Below are 17,827 nucleotides of genomic sequence, written 5' to 3'. Positions count from 1 at the left end.
AGAAGAAGAAGAGTACTGTTCTCTATGGGCAAAAGATGAAATCAGGGCTCCCGAGTGGCTCAGATGGTTAAGCCTCTGCCTTTGGCTCAGGTCATGATCTCAGGGTCCTAGGATCAAGCCCCACATCGGGCTCCCTGCTCAGCCAGGAGTTTGCGTCTCCCTCTCCCTCAGGCCCTGGCTTCTAATCATGTGCTCTCTCTCTCTCTCTCTTTCAAATAAATAAATAAAAATCTTTAAGGAAAAAGAAAAAGATTAAACCACACATAAGTGCACAAAGTACCCATGGTGGAAAGGGAGCGGTGGTTTGGCCATGGGTCCTGGTTCCCTCCAGATCCCCCTGAGAGATTTGGACACTGGACCAGAAAAGCCCCATTGAGCCCTTCTTTGGTTCTCGGCGTGGTTATGGAAGGCTTTAGATCTCGCTCTAAAGAGACTTGCTGAGGGCGCCTGGGTGGCTCCGTGGGTTAAGCGACTGCCTTCGGCTCAGGTCGTGATCCTGGAGTCCCAGGATCGAGTCCTGCTCCATGGGGCATCTGCTTCTCCCTCTAACTCTCCCTCTCATGCACTCTCTCTTTCTATCAAATAAATAAATAAAATCTTAAAGAAAAAAAAAAAGAAACTGGCTGAGACTTGTGTTAAGTTCTGGCGGGTTCGCCCAGGCCCAGCAGGCCCTGGGCCTCGTCTGCTGCTGTCCGTGGTGGTCCTGGGGGTCCAGGCTTTGGATTCCACAGTGGGCATGTGCAGAAGACTGGGGTTCCTGCAGCCCACACAGCCCACCCAGCGAGTGCCATGCAGGGGGCTCTCCGGGAAGAAGTTCCAGCTCTGCTCACTGCCCTCTTTGGGAAGCTGTCCCTTCCACAATGGCATGCTTGAGCAAGCCCTCAAATCCCACATGTGCGGTCTGTGACCTCCTCCCCCCCAGGGAGGCCAGCGGGCCACCTCCTGTCCCCCCTTCTTCCCGTCTCCCCAGTATCAGCTCTTCCAAAGTGACTTCACCTGCCTCCAACTTCCTGGTCCCAAACTGGTTGAAACCCCAGTCGCCGAAATGCCCGGCACGTGTGACCTTTCCTTTCCTCTTCCATAGAAGCCTGGAATGGTACCCCCTCCGCCCGGAGAGGAGAGCCACATTGTCATCCTTCCACCTGGCTGGCAGAGCTACTTGTCTCCCCAGGGCCGGCGCTACTATGTCAACACGGCCACCAATGGTGAGTCCTCGCGCTGGGGAGCATGTTACATGGGTCCCCGCGTTTCTCTGTCCCTCTTACCTCTCCCAGCGGCTAGTCGTTTGCCTCGGAAACCAGTCTCGGAGGCTGTGGTGGGTTCGAGCTTTCCCCTGCCGTGCTGGGTGGTGGGGGTCCGCGGTGGCTCGGGAAGCCCACCCTTCAGGGTCGGGGGTCCTCCCCGAAAAGTCACCCGCCGCCCCGGGCATCTCTGTGGAACCCAACCTCGTGGTCTAGGGCTGTTTTCCGCTCCGGGATCTTAAAAGGTTTCTCTAGTGAACAGCGGGTTCGAGTCAAGTCAACCAGGTTTAGCTACTGTGGGATTATCCGGAACATGGAATGTACTAATGAGACAGAAGCTCCCGGAAGACGGTCACAAATGAGGGGTTTCCCTAACTTCAGCACGCATCGCTTCCTTTTCCCCAGAGTAGCTCACTGGCTGGCATTTCTCGGAAGGTTTTTTGGGAAACGCTGGGGCTGCTCAGGGATATTTGTTCTAATAGATAATGCAGGATCCTTGTGCATTTCTGAGTTGAGTTAGGGATTGTGGGCTTCCTGGGCCTTCATGGGGGCTCCAGGACCCCAACAGGTGGGCTCTCGAGTGGTCTGCGAGAAGCCTGGAGAAGGTTTATAGAAGAAGGAGTGGCATGTTCTCTATCAAGGTGGTCTCGGGAGAGCAGTGCCCACGTAGCTAAGAGAGCTCTGTCCTTGACCATCCTGCCTCCTGGAGGATGGAAACACTGAAGGTTAGATTTGGAGGGGGGGGGCTCACAGATCTGTGTGTCGAGGCAGGATGTGAAATACAATCCCATTCCCGTGTTGACTCAGCTTTGGCCCCCTTACTTCCCTTGTCGACACCCACCTGACTTAACGGTCACCTCCGCCTACCCAGGGGGACCATAAGTGGGGCTGATGATGACAGGCCTGCACCCCGGGGGTGTCCTGGTACCTGGAGGGCCAGCTGCTCTTTAGAGGGAACGGCTCAGAAAGCAGCCTGCAGCTGCCCCCTTGGGGTGGCTGGCTCGTTCCCTTCCCCTGGGGCTCGAGGGGTGTGTTCCTGCCAAAGAGGTAACTGGGGTTTCTAGGAAAAGGGAAGTGGGACTGTTTCTGGTCATTCGCATCTTAAACTTCCTCAAAACAAACACACAAGTAGCTTTGCGCTGTTACCGGACTTTGAAGTTTCGGAGGCAAAGTGTCTATAGGCACAGCTCCCATCTGTGAAATGCAGAAATTGGACCATATGATCCTGAGATCAGCAAGGCTTTGGGCCCCTTCTCGTCCGGAATTAGCCACTCTGTTGCAAAGGGGCTGGCAGTGGGGGAGTGGTAAAAGAGGCTTTCTAAAATCTGCGTTTTTGTCTTTATTTTTTTTTTTTATTAGAGAATGGTATATTCTTGGTTAAAAAAAACTCAATGTGTACAAAAAAAAAAAGTAAAAATCCCTGGTTTTGTATGTTACAAAGCATTATTCTTTTGATTCTTTTTCGAGGACTTTTTTTTTTAAGATTTTATTTATTTTGTTGGATGCTGGGGATATTATAATAATGATAGAGAAGCATCCCTCCCCTCAAAGAGCTTATCTTCCTTACATTGGAAGCAGATTTTAAATGAGTATGTATGTTATTAATTAGAGAGTGGTATATTCTTGGTTAAAAAAAAATCAGTGTGTACCAAAAAAAAAAAGTAAAAATCCCTGGTTTTGCATGTTACGAAACATTCTTTTGATTCTTTTTCAAGGACTTTTTTTTTTAAAGATTTTATTTATTTATTTGAGAGCGCATGAGAGAGGGGGGCAGGGAGAGAACACGCCAGGGAAGGGAGTGGGAGAAGCAGAGGGAGAAGCAGACTTCTTGTTGTGCAGAGAGCCCAACTACAGGGCTGGATCCCAGGACCCTGGGACCGTGACCTGAGCCAAAGGCAGAAGCTTAACTGACTGAGCCGCCTGGTCACCCCCCTCTTTTTCAAGCACTTAAGACGATCTTAATTCAGGAGTTCACAGGCTATATGGTAAGCAGGGATTGGAGGGGCAGAGGGGCCCTCAAGCTACTGACTCCTACTCTGGGATCTCTATTCTCTCTGGTAGGAATGGCCCTCCTTTCGCTTCCCCACCTTCTCCAATAGGCTCACAGTCATCCTGGCTCCCTTGGTCCTATATTCTAGATATAGGGAACTTTTATTCACTTATTGATTCATCCTTATCTGTTGGATTGATTGACTCATTCATTCAACAGACACTTACTGGGCCTCACCCAAGTCCTGGGTAGACTTTTGGATGCTGGGGATATTATAATAATGATAGAGAAGCGTCCTTTCCCTCAAAGAGCTTATCTTCCTCACTTTGGAAGCAGATTTTAAATGAGTATGTATTTGATTACCCTTATGAGCAGGGTTGTGAAGGAGAAATCCCGGGTGTTTTGAGAGTGTGTCCCTGGAAAACTCTGGGAGATCAAGGAAGGCTTCTTGGAGGAGAGGACACCCTGCAGCTAAGATGGGGAGGCCTGAGGAAGGGGTTGGAGATGGGAAATGCCTTTCCGAAGCCAGTCAGTGCTAGGAAAGATCGTGCAGACCCCAAATATTAAAGATTTTGTTCGTTAGCCCAAGAATGTCTTTCTGACTCTCCCCTGGATGGCTTTCTTAGACCCGTTTTGCACAGCTGCTGCGGGCTGCTGTTTACATTTTTGGACCTGACCCCCTTTGGGCAGGGAAGTGCCTATTAGAGCAGGTGCTTGCTGTCCTCCTGCTGTGCCTCTGTGACCTCCTGACTCCTGGGGTCATATGCCTATGTGTCTGCCTGGCCAGGCTAGCCATATCCACCTTCCTTTCCACTCCACCTCTGGGGCCTCCCCTGCCCTGTGACCCAGGCCAAGGCCGTGCACCCTGCTCCAGCTGCCACAAATTACTCCTCTCCGTCTTCCTGTCCGTCTCCCTCTCTTCCAGATGCTTCTCGTGTCCCTTAATCCCTGGTCTCTTCACAGAGTGCTTGGGCACCGTTAATGTTCTGTCCTTGTTTCTGTGCCACATACAAATATAACTAGTTTAAAGCCCAGGTTACACTTGTAGTACCTTGCTCTGGCTAATCTGCTTATTTTTAGATCTGTTTAGGATTTTTTGGATGGGGATGGTCTCAGTGCTGGCCGCTGTGCGGGGCTGTAGGGACTCAAAGTCAAATGGGAGACCGGCTTGGTGTTGGAACCCTGTCGTCCTGGAGGAGTCTGAGAAACCCAGATGCCAACAAGCATTGCGAATGTTAGTGTGGACATCTGGGGGCTCGAAGAAGAGGGCCAGCAGCTTTACTGTGTGTCAGACACATCTTCGAAGAGGGGACCTTGACTCGGGGATTCCACATAGAGTTTCCTGTGCAGCAAAGGCCAGACAGCAAGGGAACAGTGACACGTTCGGCATGAGCAAGGAGCAAAACAGTGAGAGGGAGTTAGAGATCTGACCCACGGGTGACCCCAGGAGGTACTCTAAGGAGCTGGGACTTTGTCCTCTGGGCAGTGGAAAGCTCTGAAACGAATCAAAGTAGTGGCCTGACATGAGCAAAATACTGTGGCAAGATTGCTTTTGCAGCAGAGTGAAGGATTTAGGGACTGGTAAGCATGGGCTGGGCAGATGAAATGAGAAGAGAAGTAATGAGGTCAGCTCCTCATGCACAGCTGTGGCTGGGGAGGAGGGGATGGAGTCCGTCAGACAGGAGACGGCGGGTCGGGGAAGGAGAATGCTCAGGTTCTCCTGAGCTTTCTGCTTTGTGTGATGGAGCCCCGCGCTGAGAGCCAGGGATGCGCGGGAAGAAGAGTTTGGAGGTGGCGAGATGGATCCGTGTTGCATGTGTGGTTCCTTGGAGGATATTCAGGGAGAGGTGGCCAGCCTTGCTTGGACCAGATGTCTATGACTCAGGGGACACCTGAGCTAGAGATGAGAACCTGGGGAGTCCTGTGCGTGCCTGGCTTGGCACACAGAGAGCAGAATGGATTTCACCCCTATTTGCTCCCTTGGCCTGGCACCATTGTGCAGTGACCAACCTATACAACCACACATGACAGCCCAGCGGAGAAACAAGGCCTTGAAACGCAGGAGATCACCCATGATGATCATGCAGGAGAGAGCCCTGCAGAAAAGTGTTTAAGGGAGGGGTGAAGGAGAGTTTGAAATAATTGTCAGAGATAAGAATCCAGAAGTAAGGCAATATCACCAAAGGCAGAGGAGAAAAGATTAAATAGTGTTCAGCCAGATGGCTAACAGGAAGTTCCAGTGGGTAAGTTAATGCAATAGTGCTGTTGTTTTTGTGTTAACTCAGCAAGGCCATCAAAGCAGGCTTTAAGAGACTCTGGGAAGTCCCCAACTCTCCTTATCTCCCCATAGTTATATCCCTCCAGGGTGTTTTGTCATGCAAGGGGACCATGAGCTTGGGACCCAGGAGCCCCAGGAGTTCTGGTATCGGAATAGGCTTGTGCTATATTCCTACCAAAACTTAGCTATTGCCAAAGATGGGTTTGTGTCTAGTTTCTGGATATTGAGCTATTGCTAATATCCTACCGTTTTCAGGACCCAAGTTAGTGTTAAGGGGGGACCTCTTATTTGCACAATAGGTAATTGCATTTCAAGAGATGGTGCTCAGTGTTGTTTAGTTCCATTGATAACTGGAAGGCCAGAAATGCACATGTGATCACTTAGCGGTGAAATGATCATAGGTATTCAGGTCCTCTTTTTGGAGAGATGCTGACTTTAGATACCACTTAGGATTTATTTTATTTATTTATTTATTTATTTTTAAGATTTCATTTGAAAGAAAGAGAGAGAGAGATTCAACACATGTTGGGGAGCAGGAGAGGGAGAAGCAGGCTCCCTGCTAAGCAAGGAGCCTGATGTGGGACTTGATCTCAGGACCCTGGGATCATGACCTGAGCGGAAGGCAGATGCTTAACTGACTGAGCCACCCAGGTGCCCGTAGGATATATTTTACCATTTGGACTTTGAAGGGGTATTTCAAGCCAGTAATGAAGGCCAAGGTTAGTTTTGTGTAATGTATGAGTCATATTTTATCCCTTATGTATCAGTTTTTGTACACTTTAAATCCAGTAGCTTCATTTATTTATGTTTTTCATTTCTAAAGGAAGAAGATCACTTGAGGGGGATGTCTTAGCTCTGTTTCTCTAGAAAGCAGAGCCTGAGGCAAGGATTAAGCATTAATACTTTATTTAGGCTGTATAAGCTCAGAGCAGTGAGAGTGGGTGAGAGACGGAGAATGTCACATGATGCTGGCTAGTGTTAATAGTGAACTGCAGAGAGCTCCAACAGGTCTGTGTGGGTCTCACCTAGCAAGTGTGTTCACTTCTCTGGAAGGATTACAGAGAAGAGCCATGCCTTTGAGTAGGCCATGGGAGAGCCGACATGTCTGATCTGCTCACCTCCCTTTCACCTCTCACCTCCCTTTGACCAAACCTCTCCCACTTGGAGAGCGATTTCTTCCACCCTTTTGGGTTTTATCATCTGGCCCCCAGAAAGCCTGACTCCAGCAACTCAGAGTGATGCTCCATCCAAGCCCAGGTTGGATGGAGGATGAGTGAGACATCAACCAAAATACAAGGACGCAGTTGATGGGAACATGAGAAGGAGCCCAAGGTCTTTGTCCCAGTGCGTGGATTCCTAAAGCACTGAGTTTGTGGTGTACGTGTAACTCTTGTGTCAAATTGTGATGACCCAAGTGTTTACAGAGTTTCAATGGCCAATGACTTTTACTCCTAGGGAGGCCCTTCCGAGTCATCCCACATAGGGGTCAGCAAACTAGGGCCCTAGGGTCAAATTCAGCTCACCACCAATTTTTGTCAATAAAGTTTTATTGAACATGGCCATGGGGCCAAATTCATCCTGCAACCTATTTTTGTCAATAAAGTTTTATTGAACACGGCCATGCTCTTTTGTTTGCCTGTTGTCTAAGGCTGCTTTCTCACTATGATGGCAGAGTAGAGACAAGACAAGGTGGTCACAAAGCCAGAGTATTTACTGTCTGGCCCTTGAAAGGAAAAATTGGATGATCTCTGGATTAGAGGAGTGGAGTGCTGACCCTAACCCTGCTACAGCATGGTATAGGATCTGAATCCAAATTACTTGGCTTATTTATAGACTAGGCTATGCCTGGAACCCATCTTTCCATACTTTTTTTTTTTTCATTGCCTCAGTATTCAGGAGAATGGGCATAGGGGAATTTGCAATAAGGATAACTAAATTCACGAATTAGCAGGGGAAAAAAATCCCAAATGACATTTATTTTTAAGGAAAACACAAATATCTTCTTAGACCTTCAACTGAAACCCGGGGGAACTGGCAGCTGTTTTTCAGCACTTCTGATCAAGCATCCATATGTATAAAGGTTTTATTATGTTTATGAATGAAGCTTGGAGGAGTACACTAGGATTTCAGCTTTTGAAGTCATTTGCCAAGTAGCCAGTACTTCTCTTGATTTCTTGTTTTAATTTTTCTTTAAACGAGTAGATTTCCATTTAACTTTATTACACCAGGAGCTAATGTGAGTTGCTGGATAAGTTTTCCAGTAGAACACTTTCTAAAGCATTCTTTGAGCTTTTCTTTGTTCCAAATAATTGGATACTTTTCCAGCTCCCTGGATAGAACGGCCCTAGTAATTCCCTGTTGATAAAGGTTGCCCTGAGAAACTTCTACGCTCAGAAGCATCTATCTGGTTTTTTCTGTCCATCTGTGTTAAAAAAATGTGAAACAAGAAAGATGCTTTTGTTTGGCACAGTTAGTTGATCAAGGTAGCTCGGCATACATGTGTGTGTGTGTGTGTGTGTGTGTGTTCATATGTGTTTCTTATTTTGGCTTTATTAATTTTTATTTAACAGACTCTGGTGCAAAGCTGTTAGACCTCCACGCTTACTATTCATCTGCTCCTATGTGGGGTTCGTTGTTTTCTTGCAGAGAATCCATTTTAATTTGCAACGTTAAGGTCACCCTTACGTGAACCACACATTCCTCGTACCTCCGCTGTTCTCAAAACTGGCAATCTGTTGGAATTTTCGCAGATGCCGCAGGAGTCATGCATGTTGGCAGTACATGGAAGACCCATAAAAATAAAAAAGACCAAGGAGACAAAAGGAATTTATTGTTTGTTGTATTCTCGGAAGTTGAGTTACTCTGAAAAGGCTACTTACCGATCAGCAGTGTAGGCTGTTTGGTGGGGTCGCCAGTGAGCAGCAAATCATTCAGATACGGACGTGGAGCTAGAAGGGAAAGTATGGGTTGGACCCAGCAATTCCACTCCTAGATACGTACCCAAGAGAATTTTAAACATGCACACGAAAACCTATACGTGAATGTTCGTAGTGATGTTCTTCTTGGTGTCCAGAAACAACCCAAGTGTCTATCGCATCATAAGTAGATGAACAAAAATATGCTGGACCCTACAGTGGGAGATCACTGAGGCATAAAGAGGAGCAAAGTACAAGCAGATACTTACTGCAACAAGGATTCCTTTGAAAATATGCAAAATGCAAGAAACCAGACACATAAAACCACATATTGAATGGCTCCATTTACACGAAATACCCAGAACAGGCAAAAAAGCCAAAGACACAGAACGTAGATTTGTGGTTTCCAGGAACGGGGAGAGAGGGGAGTGGTAGTGGCTCCTAATGGGTATGGCGTTTCATTTTGAGATGATGAAAATGTTCTAAATTTAGGTAGTTGGTGATATTTGTGTAATTATGTGAGTAGGCCAAAAACCACTCATTATGTGCTTTTAGAGGGAATTTTATGGTATGCAAATTATATCACAGTGAAGACAGTCCTGTGATGTCTTAGCTGGGGATTCCTTCTGCCTGATTCCCAAACCTCGGTGGGCATTAGAAGCACCTAGGGAGTTTGTTAAAAGGTATCACAGACCTAATGGCTCCAAATCCGTTATTTTGGAAAGAGTGAGGTCTGCTCTCTATTTTTAAGTATTTCCTAATGGTTACCTCCTTTTTTTTAGACTTGCAAGGAGACAAATTGATGAGGGCATTGTCAGTGGGTCAGATATTATGAAGTTGAAGAGTAAATTTAAATCCCATTTTCTTTTACCGAGATAAATTGAAAGAATACAGTTTTCTTCAAACAAGTAAACACGTATTATAGTCCCAAGGTTAGAAGCTGTATCACCATAAACTACTATCGTTAAGGTAGAATCTCAAGGAGGAACTCTTTAAAGACAGATCTGTCATTTTTACGGTGACAACATACAGATTGAGCACAAAACTGTGGAGGAAGACCCTTCAACCTGGCAAACGTTTTTACATCCTTCAGTGTTGTCAAGGTAACTGACTTGTGGAGGTTTTCTCGTCTTTCTTCTGATCCTGTTATAAAACGGGATATTGTGGCAGAGCTTTTCATTTCAAAGCTTTTGAGTCAAAAGCTCAAGAAAAAATTTTTTAAATCTCAGCATTTTTGCCTTTTTATTTTTTAAGATTTTATTTATTTCACAGAGAGAGAGAGAGAGAGAGAGACACCACATGAGCAGAGGGAAGGGACAGAGGGAGAGGGAGAACCAGGCTCCCCTGCTGAGCTGGGAGCTGGAGACGGGGGACCCCGGGATCGAGACCTGAGCCAAAGACAGATGCTTAATGGACTGAGCTACCTCAAATGCCAAATGTGCCTCAGCATTTTTGGCATTAAAAAAAAAAACAAAACACAAAAACCAAAAACCTGTGGGGACGCTGAGTGGCTCAGTCAGTTAAGCCTCTGCCTTCAGCTCAGGTCATGATCCCAGGGTCCTGGGTTGGAGCCCCACATCGGGCTCTCTGCTCGGCAGGAAGCCTGCTTCTCCCTCTCCCACTCCCCCTGCTTGTGTTCCCTCTCTCGCTGTGTCTCTCTCTGTCAGATAAATAATAAATAAATTATTTTTTAAAAAAACCAAAAACCTGTGGCCTTTCATTTCAACTTTCCTCCTAGCTACGGTTCAGTCAGCATTTGGGGCTTACGCTCTTCTCATTCTCCCATTCTGTAGAGCTTTCGGACATCTGGTTGGAATGAACACCATCCTTGTCTTTGGGGAACTTAGAGCTAGTGAAATAGTTCAGGCCTTGGAGATGGCAAGAAGTTGTAAGGTTTCCACTTCCGTATTGTTCTTCTCTGGAGGTTGGTAGACTGGGACTCCCCAACTTGCCTTCACTTTGGTTAGGAAGCAAGTGCCAATATAGACTTACTATGTCCCCTCCCCACACCCTGTGACCTAGCAGGGTTCAGCGGCTCATCTGTCCAAAGCAGGTCAACCCAACCGTCTTGATTGGCGGGATCTCCACCCGTCATTCGCTTGACTAATATTCTATCATTAAAGGCAAAAAAAAAAAGTACAAGATGGGTGTGAGTTGTGTCCCCATAAGGCATGATGTTTGCTTGGCTGAATTCTTTAAAATACAGCCCTGATTCATGACGACTGAACCTGGAGGGCAGTGGTGTGTGTGCGCTGGTCAGGGCAGGAGCAGAACCTTCCAGATCCTGCTGAGCTGTCCTGAAGAGATGCAGACATAGCGGAGGTCACCTGCTAGACAGAAATCGGAAATCGGAAAGAATTCCATGAACATCCAGTGACTTGCCTTCTCTTGGAGAATCATGAAGTGTGGCCATGTCAGACCTGGGCCCCGGGTGATGCTGAAAAGCTTGCCATCGCCCTTGACTTTTCTTACGCTCCATTAGCTTCATGTGTGCATTTTACGCACCCGGTTCCCATGGGTGTCGGGAGTTTTGGCCCATGTTCAGACAGAGCCTTGTGGTTTTGTATCCAGGTACTAAAGAGAGATGGGATGAGGCACCGAGTTGGGAAGCTAGTTTATAAATGCTCTTGGGAGTCAGAGATTAAGATACGGGACTGGGGGCGCCTTGGTGGCTCAGCGGGTTAAGCCTCTGCCTTTGGCTCGGGTCATGATCTTAGGGTCCTGGGATCGAGCCCCGCATCAGGCTCTCTGCTCAGCGGGGAGCCTGCTTCCCTCTCTCTCTCTCTGTCTGCCTCTCTGCCTGCTTGTGATCTCTCTCTGTCAAATAAATAAATAAAATCTTTAAAAAAAAAAAAAGAAGGAAAGAAAAGAAAGGGGACTGGGAAAGAGAGGAATCCAAGGAGAAATGCCTGGCTGGTATACAGTGATAGAGCATCTGTTTCAGCGAGAACCTACCAGGCCATCTCACGCTCAGCCTTGTTCCCACAGGTGTTCTGTGCACCTGACTTTTGGGGTGGGAAGCATTGCCTTTCTGGGGCTGCTGTAAGGCTGGCGCACATGGGCACGTGCGTGTGCGTGTGCGTGTGTGTGTGTGTGAGGGACCATGGGAGCCCGTGGTTGCTGCAGGAAGATGGGGTCTGGACAGGGGCAACCAGGTAGTTGTCTCAAGGGTGAGGGCCCATGGAGTCCGTCGGTGGAATTCTTTGCAGAAATGGAAAGCATCCACAGGAGGCATTACTGATCAGAGAGTGGGCAAGGACAGCATGAATTGATTATCAAGCAACAAGTGTTTGTTAAATGCCTTGTCTGTGCTCAGCTCTAATTATCCACTTGGATGGCTTCTTGCAGAGGCGGTGTGGGCGAACACAATGCAAATGGCTACATGTTTGCAAAGACTGAATGCTTCCTGAAGTGGAGAGGAGATTGTTAAAGGGGACTTTCCTTGTGGGCTGGAGTCCGTTTTCTTTTCCTGCTCATATAGATCTCTCCGAAGGTCCTTTCGGGCTCAAAGGTTCTGTGAAACCAGGAGTCACAACACCAAATGCTCCTCACCCACCACGGTTTGGGAACGTGCCTGGGGTTGTAAAGCTGGTGTGGTTTCCCAGTGATCAGATCTGTAATATCGGAGGGGAGATCTTGGAGTGGGGTAACAGCTTTTTTTGTTATTTCAGTCCGAGTCGGATTCCAAAGTAGGCAGTGCTCATCCAAGAGGCGTGGGAGAACAGGGGGAGAAGTTAGTCATGCAAGACACATGTGTTTTCTGTATACCACTCCCTGGGAGCAGTGTGCAGGGCTGGGCACGGGGACACTGAGACCCTGCACTGGAAGGATCTCGTCCTCACACGTGGCAGCCCCCCAATCATTGCCATTGCGTGAATCTCCTGCTATCTTGCCAGCTCTGGCTAATGCCTGTCTGCTTGCCCAAGGGCACCATTAGCCCAAGAAGCGCTGGCTCCGATAATGGGGGAGAGGGGAAATAGATCTTGCGGTCTGGAACAGGAATAGGGTCTGGGAATAATATGCGGGAAGGGGTCCTGCCCCTCACCCCCACGCCCAGGCATTAAGCCTTCAGGGGCCATTGCAGGGACTTAAGATAGGGGTTTCTGGCAACTGGGAACACTTGGGTTGAGGAGGTTGGAACCGAAGCAGGTTTTTTTGGACTCAGAGACAAACGCATAAGGGAAGATGATGTCAAGACCAAAGGAGGGCATTGTCTCTGAGTCCAAGGGTGACCGAGGTGATGGACTGTGGAACAGCTCTCCCTCACGGCCCTCAGAAGGAACCCACCCTGCCAACCCCTGGATCGCGGACTTCTGGCCGCCACCCCCTCCATCCCCCGCTTCAGAACTGGGACACAACATGGTTCCGTTGTTTTAGCTCTCTAGCTGGTGGTGTTTTCTTCATGGGGCAACCCCAGAAAACCAACACATTTCCAAGGCCCCCATGTAACAGGCCACCAGATGGTGTTGTGTCCTCTAGGAGGCCATGGAGAAGTGTCATCTGTCCCCTCCGTTTCTGGCACCTGCCTGGCCTGGGGGTAAAGAATCACCAGCTGCGGAAAGGTAGCTTGCTTTTCCTGTTGCCTTGCCAGCGTCTTGGTGAACACAGGGCGTGGGCTCCGGCTTAAAATAGCTCCCTGGGTCCCAGAATTCTGGTTTCTCCAACAGAAGGAAGTGCAGAAAAGCTTTTATGTAAGCCGCAGGAAAGAGACACGTAAAGCGGATGATTTCCAGATACTGTAGATTCTTCTCATTACTTGAGTGCTTGAGTATACTGGAGAGGACCGGGTTGGCGGTCACGGCCACAGCTCTTCCCCTTCCCAGGCCGGTCCATCCTTGGCTCAGCCCCATCATCCTCGAGTCTGGATTCTCCCTCTCTATAAGAGCGGGTCAGGCTGATTTTGAAAGCCCTTTCAAGCTCTGTTATTTCTCCCCACCGAGGGACAGACCCCACTGGCCAGGCAAGGTGGTCCTGCTTCTTGCCATCACCCCCGCTTCTGTCCCTGATGCCTGCTGGTTGGGGTGCCCCCCTCACTCCCATGGCACACCTTGGGGGAGGTATCAGTCCATGGTGGTTCTTTCCCAGTGATGGATTGAGGAGACTTCTGTTTCCTTTTTGGACTTTTCTGTGTTTTGCAGCCTTTCCTCCCAGGACCTGTATTAGTTTAATAAGTAGGATAAAAATAATTCCTCGGAGATGCAGGAGACAACAGGAGCTGCTCATTCCCCAGATCCCAGCCTGTCCTCCTGGCTTCCTCCCCTTCTGCTTGCTTTCTCAGATGCCCATTTCCCCTCATCCTCTCCCTTCTCCTGCGGGAATCCTCTCATGGAGCATTGCTAACCTTTGGGATTCCTTCCAGGGCTGAGGTGCACACAGCGGAGCCCTGGTCTTGTTTACATGAGGGTGAAGAGTTCCCAGGGGTGCCGGGCCGTGTCCTCTCTGCCAGGAAGGGAGGACGGTGCCCGGCTGGGAGTCAAGGAGGGACTCTTCCTTCCTCTTCACCTCCGCATCCTCCTGGTCCCCGGGTAAAGACTTCAGTTGGTTTGTGCAGCTGGTATAGAAACATGGTGTGTGTTGATGGGGTGGGGTGGGCTGTGAGAGTGGGTGTGCAGCAGATAGCAGAGGTAGAGCCTTGGGAAGCAGAACAGAATGGGCCAAGGAGCACACACAGTGCTTTGGACACCAGGTCCCTGCCCTACAAAGTGCATGTGCCTGTGACTTCCCGCTCCCGCAAGCAGGTGTGCAAATGCAAAATCGAGCAGGGCTGCAAATGCAAAATCTTCTTGGCTGCTGGACTTTAGAGGCAGAGAGGAGGCCTGAATTCGGGCGGTCCTGTTGGTCCTGATGGTTTTCCCGTTGCTCTCGGAGCACTGGCCACGCTGGGGTCATTTTTCTCTTTCTGAGTCTCTGGGGCCACATTGAGTATTTGCTATAGTTTTCACAGCGCCACCTGTTGGTTGTGGGGGGAATACCGAGCACAGTGGGTGCTTTGGAGTTGGGAGGAGTCTGGGTGTTGTTTCCATGGTTGCATCTTTAAAAAGAAATTTATTTTTATTTTTGCTTATTTCTTTAAATGGCCTTCCCTCTAACACGTGGAGATGGGAGGAAGTGCTTCTGCAGAGAGATTTTGGGGCTTCCTTGGCTCCCCCCGCCCTGCCCCCTCCAGGCCTGTGTGTCTCACCGTGGAGTTCCTGGACCAGCACCAGCACCAGCATCAGCAACACCTGGGGACTTCCTAGAAATGCAGTTTCTCGGGCCCCACCCCGGACCTCCTGATTTAGAAACTCAGGGAGTGGGGTCCTGGGGTCTGTGCCGGCCCCCCTGTGATGGAGAAGCACTACTGTCCATTCAGCCCACCTCGGAGGCTGGCCCTGTTGGTAGCCTTCTAGAATTTTCCTTAGTAGACAAGGCTGGCAGTCCTCTTGGCAGAGAGGTTCCTTCCCAACCTGCTGTTGCTGTTTCTCGAAGAATCTTATTTCGTCAACTCTAAGATGTTGTCTGTTTCTTCCGCCATGTCGTGTGCTCCTGTCTGTCCTGAGTGCCCTTTCTTGATGTTGGAGAAGAGCTTATTTGGTGTAGGATTTACATCCGTGTTTTGCACTGTTGGCTCCTGATAAGGACCTCCCCACGGAGCGGGCCCTTTGTGCTTCAGGGTCTGGATGGTCTTCATGGGGAATCCAGCCAGGCTTGGAACGTGCCTTGGTGGCTGCAACGATGGCTTATTTCTGTGCCCCGAAATAACCATGGCTCTTTCTGATGGTTTCCTGTCTTGTGAAAAGCAACACTCTCCACGATTTTGAGCATTATTTATAAACGTACGGTCACACCTTTTACTGGAAAGTCTTCTAAATCGGGATTAGCAATGCAGCGTGGTTGAAGTTCACAGATGCCGAGTTTCTCAGAAAACAGGATCCTAAAGGTGGTGTGTGAGTGGAAGGTACAGAGAGCGGGAAGAGGAGCTTCTGGATAGTGGACCGGGTGTGATTTTTCCATGGAGGGATTATGGGCGTTCTCCTTGAGGGGGTGTTAAGAAACCTCCATTCAGCATGGTCACAGAAGAATTTTCCAGAACATTCCAGAAGAATATCCCAGAAGAACATTCCAGGATCTAAGGGCCACAGGGCTGGTGTTGGCTGTTCATGGGGTGATGCAGCTTGGTGGTTGTCTGTGGGTGGAAACAGAAGCCCACTCAAACTCGCTTATGGGCTGGAAATGAGTATTTATTAGAAGGATATAGGGCAGGGGTGCCTTGGTGACTCAGCAGTTAAGCGTCTGCCTTTGGCCCAGGTGATGGGATCAAGCTCTGCTCAGTGGGGAATCTGCTTTTCCCTCTCGCCCTGGCCCTGCTTGCACTCCCTCTCTTGCTCTGCTCTCTCTCTCTCTCAAATAAATAAAAATTTAGAAAAAGAAAAAGAAGAGGATATAGGGTATCTCATAGTAGCCCCCACCAAGGGACCAGAAATCAGGTGCTGGGCTGTTGGTCCAGTTTCTGGGACCTCATGATGTCTTAGGCCCACTTGTTTCTCTGGGTTAGTTCCTATCTCTTTTTCTCTGCAGGCTTGCTTTTTTTTCTTAGCAGTCATTTGGGAGAAACTGGCCACTGATGGTCCATGTAGTCTTTCCAAGCCCTGCTTTGTGCCTCGCTCGCTGGTGCAAACCGTAGGGGCCAAATAGACACACCCAGATGTGGGTCTGCAAGGAAGAGTGCTGGTGTTTAGACCCTTTGGTCTCAATGGGGTGTAACAAGTAGTCCTGTTTTTAAAAAAAGATGTTCTAGGATTCTGACGGTAATTTTTCTTTTTTTTAACAGAGGGTCTAGTCAGTGTTTAGCTTTTCTGATTCTTCCCTTTCGAGGTCACACTTAGAAAGGCTTTTGCCAGCAAAAAGATGGGAACGTATGCTTTTAGTAATCTCGAGGACTGTTTTATCTCCCCCTTAAAATTTTTTAAGCCAGAAAAAAAGGTAATTGCAGAAAATGCATGAGAAATGGAGCCACCTTAATACCTTTCGGGTCGTTGGCCTCGTGTCCTGCCAGCATTTATTGACTGGTTCGCCGTTTCACAGTCGCCCTGAAAAAGCCCCACTTGACCCTGGTCTGCTTGGTTCGTTTCTTGTTTTTCTTTTTCTTTCTGTCTTTTTGAGTTCATTCTGACACCAACCCGACACAGTGTTGTCCCTCTTCCGTGGGAAATTACCGTGTACTTGGCAAAGCATTGGAAAGGGGTATGCTGTAAAAATATAGTTGCCTTACTTTGGTTTGACTTACTTTGTAAAATTTCTTTCAGAGAGAGTGAGCAAGCATGAGCCGGGGGAGGGTCAGAGGGGGAGAAAGAATCTGGAGCAGACTCTCCGAGGAGCACGGAGCCCAACGCGGGACTCGATCCCATGACTGGAGCCGAAACCAAGAGTCAGACTTGTCACTGCCTGAGCACCTGGGTGTCCTCTTTGGTTTGATGCTTACGTAGTAGTCAGCATCAAGTGCTCCCTGGCGTATTCTTCTGGCAATGTTCCGTGCACGTACTTTTGACTTCTGTGCTTTCTAAGATGCCTCTGAGAACCTTTTGCACAGCCTCAAAATTTTGGGAGTAAGCAGGACCCTTCTGCACGTTACATAAAACCCCATCCTTCAACCTACAGCTAATACAGCTGGTTGAATAAAATCTTCGCTGAAGCTGGAGACAACTGATTAAAAAATACTCCTCTTTTGTACGCTGATCACTTAGCAGTGTGTGTTGGACGTGCCCTCCCCATCAGCACTCCCAGATGCATCCCGCCCACACAGTGTGGTGCCCCCTGGGCATTTGCAGCGTTTCTCTGGAGATCTCCCCCCCTCCGACAAAAGATGCCCCCAACCACCTCTTTACGCTTAGATCATGCACGCCTGAGACTGGTGTTAGGTGGCAGGGTCTGTGTGTTTGCGGTTTTGATCACTGTCTCCCTGCTGCTTTTCCAAGACCTTCCCCAACCTGTTTCTCCAGATCCTTCCAGATAATGAGGGGTTATCGGTCTGATGTCATCATGTCCAGTGAGTCAGGAAATAGCGTCTTGTCATCTTAGGTTGGGCTCCTCCAACTTTGAGGGAGAAGGAACATCTGTTCCTGGGGGTTATCTCCCGTCATATTTCTTTAAACTACCCGTATATATCGCATTTTTAAATTGGATTCCTTGCGGAATTCGTAATTCATGCTATCGGTGCAGGGACTCGGTGCTCCGTCTCTTCTTGCTGGTCTTTGTCTTTCCATCCCTCTGTTTTTCCTTTTATCTGTACACACTCATTTTTTAAAAATAGCCGTTGGCCGTATGACCTCACCCAACTCCATTCTCATGGCCTTACTTTGATCTGAGTCAGCATTCATTCATCAGACACCCAACTGCTTATGATACGCGGTACCCGGGAGACGGG

The 17,827-nt window shown here is 48.6% G+C and overlaps 1 protein-coding gene across 5 annotated transcripts in view; it reads left to right on the top strand.

Annotated features, from left to right (window-relative positions):
* The window catches only part of GAS7 (growth arrest specific 7), a 191,359-nt gene that overhangs the window by 112,966 nt on the left and 60,566 nt on the right, over nt 1–17,827 (top strand). For all 5 annotated transcript variants that reach the window (XM_044249090.1, XM_044249092.1, XM_044249094.1 and 2 more), the window contains exon 2: nt 1,085–1,205. In XM_044249090.1, the coding sequence (XP_044105025.1) occupies nt 1,085–1,205 (121 nt within the window). The remainder of the gene's footprint in view (nt 1–1,084; nt 1,206–17,827) is intronic.

This window comes from Neovison vison, chromosome 5 (genome assembly GCF_020171115.1).
Source record: "Neovison vison isolate M4711 chromosome 5, ASM_NN_V1, whole genome shotgun sequence".
Taxonomy (NCBI): domain Eukaryota; kingdom Metazoa; phylum Chordata; class Mammalia; order Carnivora; family Mustelidae; genus Neogale; species Neogale vison.
This window is presented reverse-complemented; position numbering and strand designations above follow the sequence as displayed.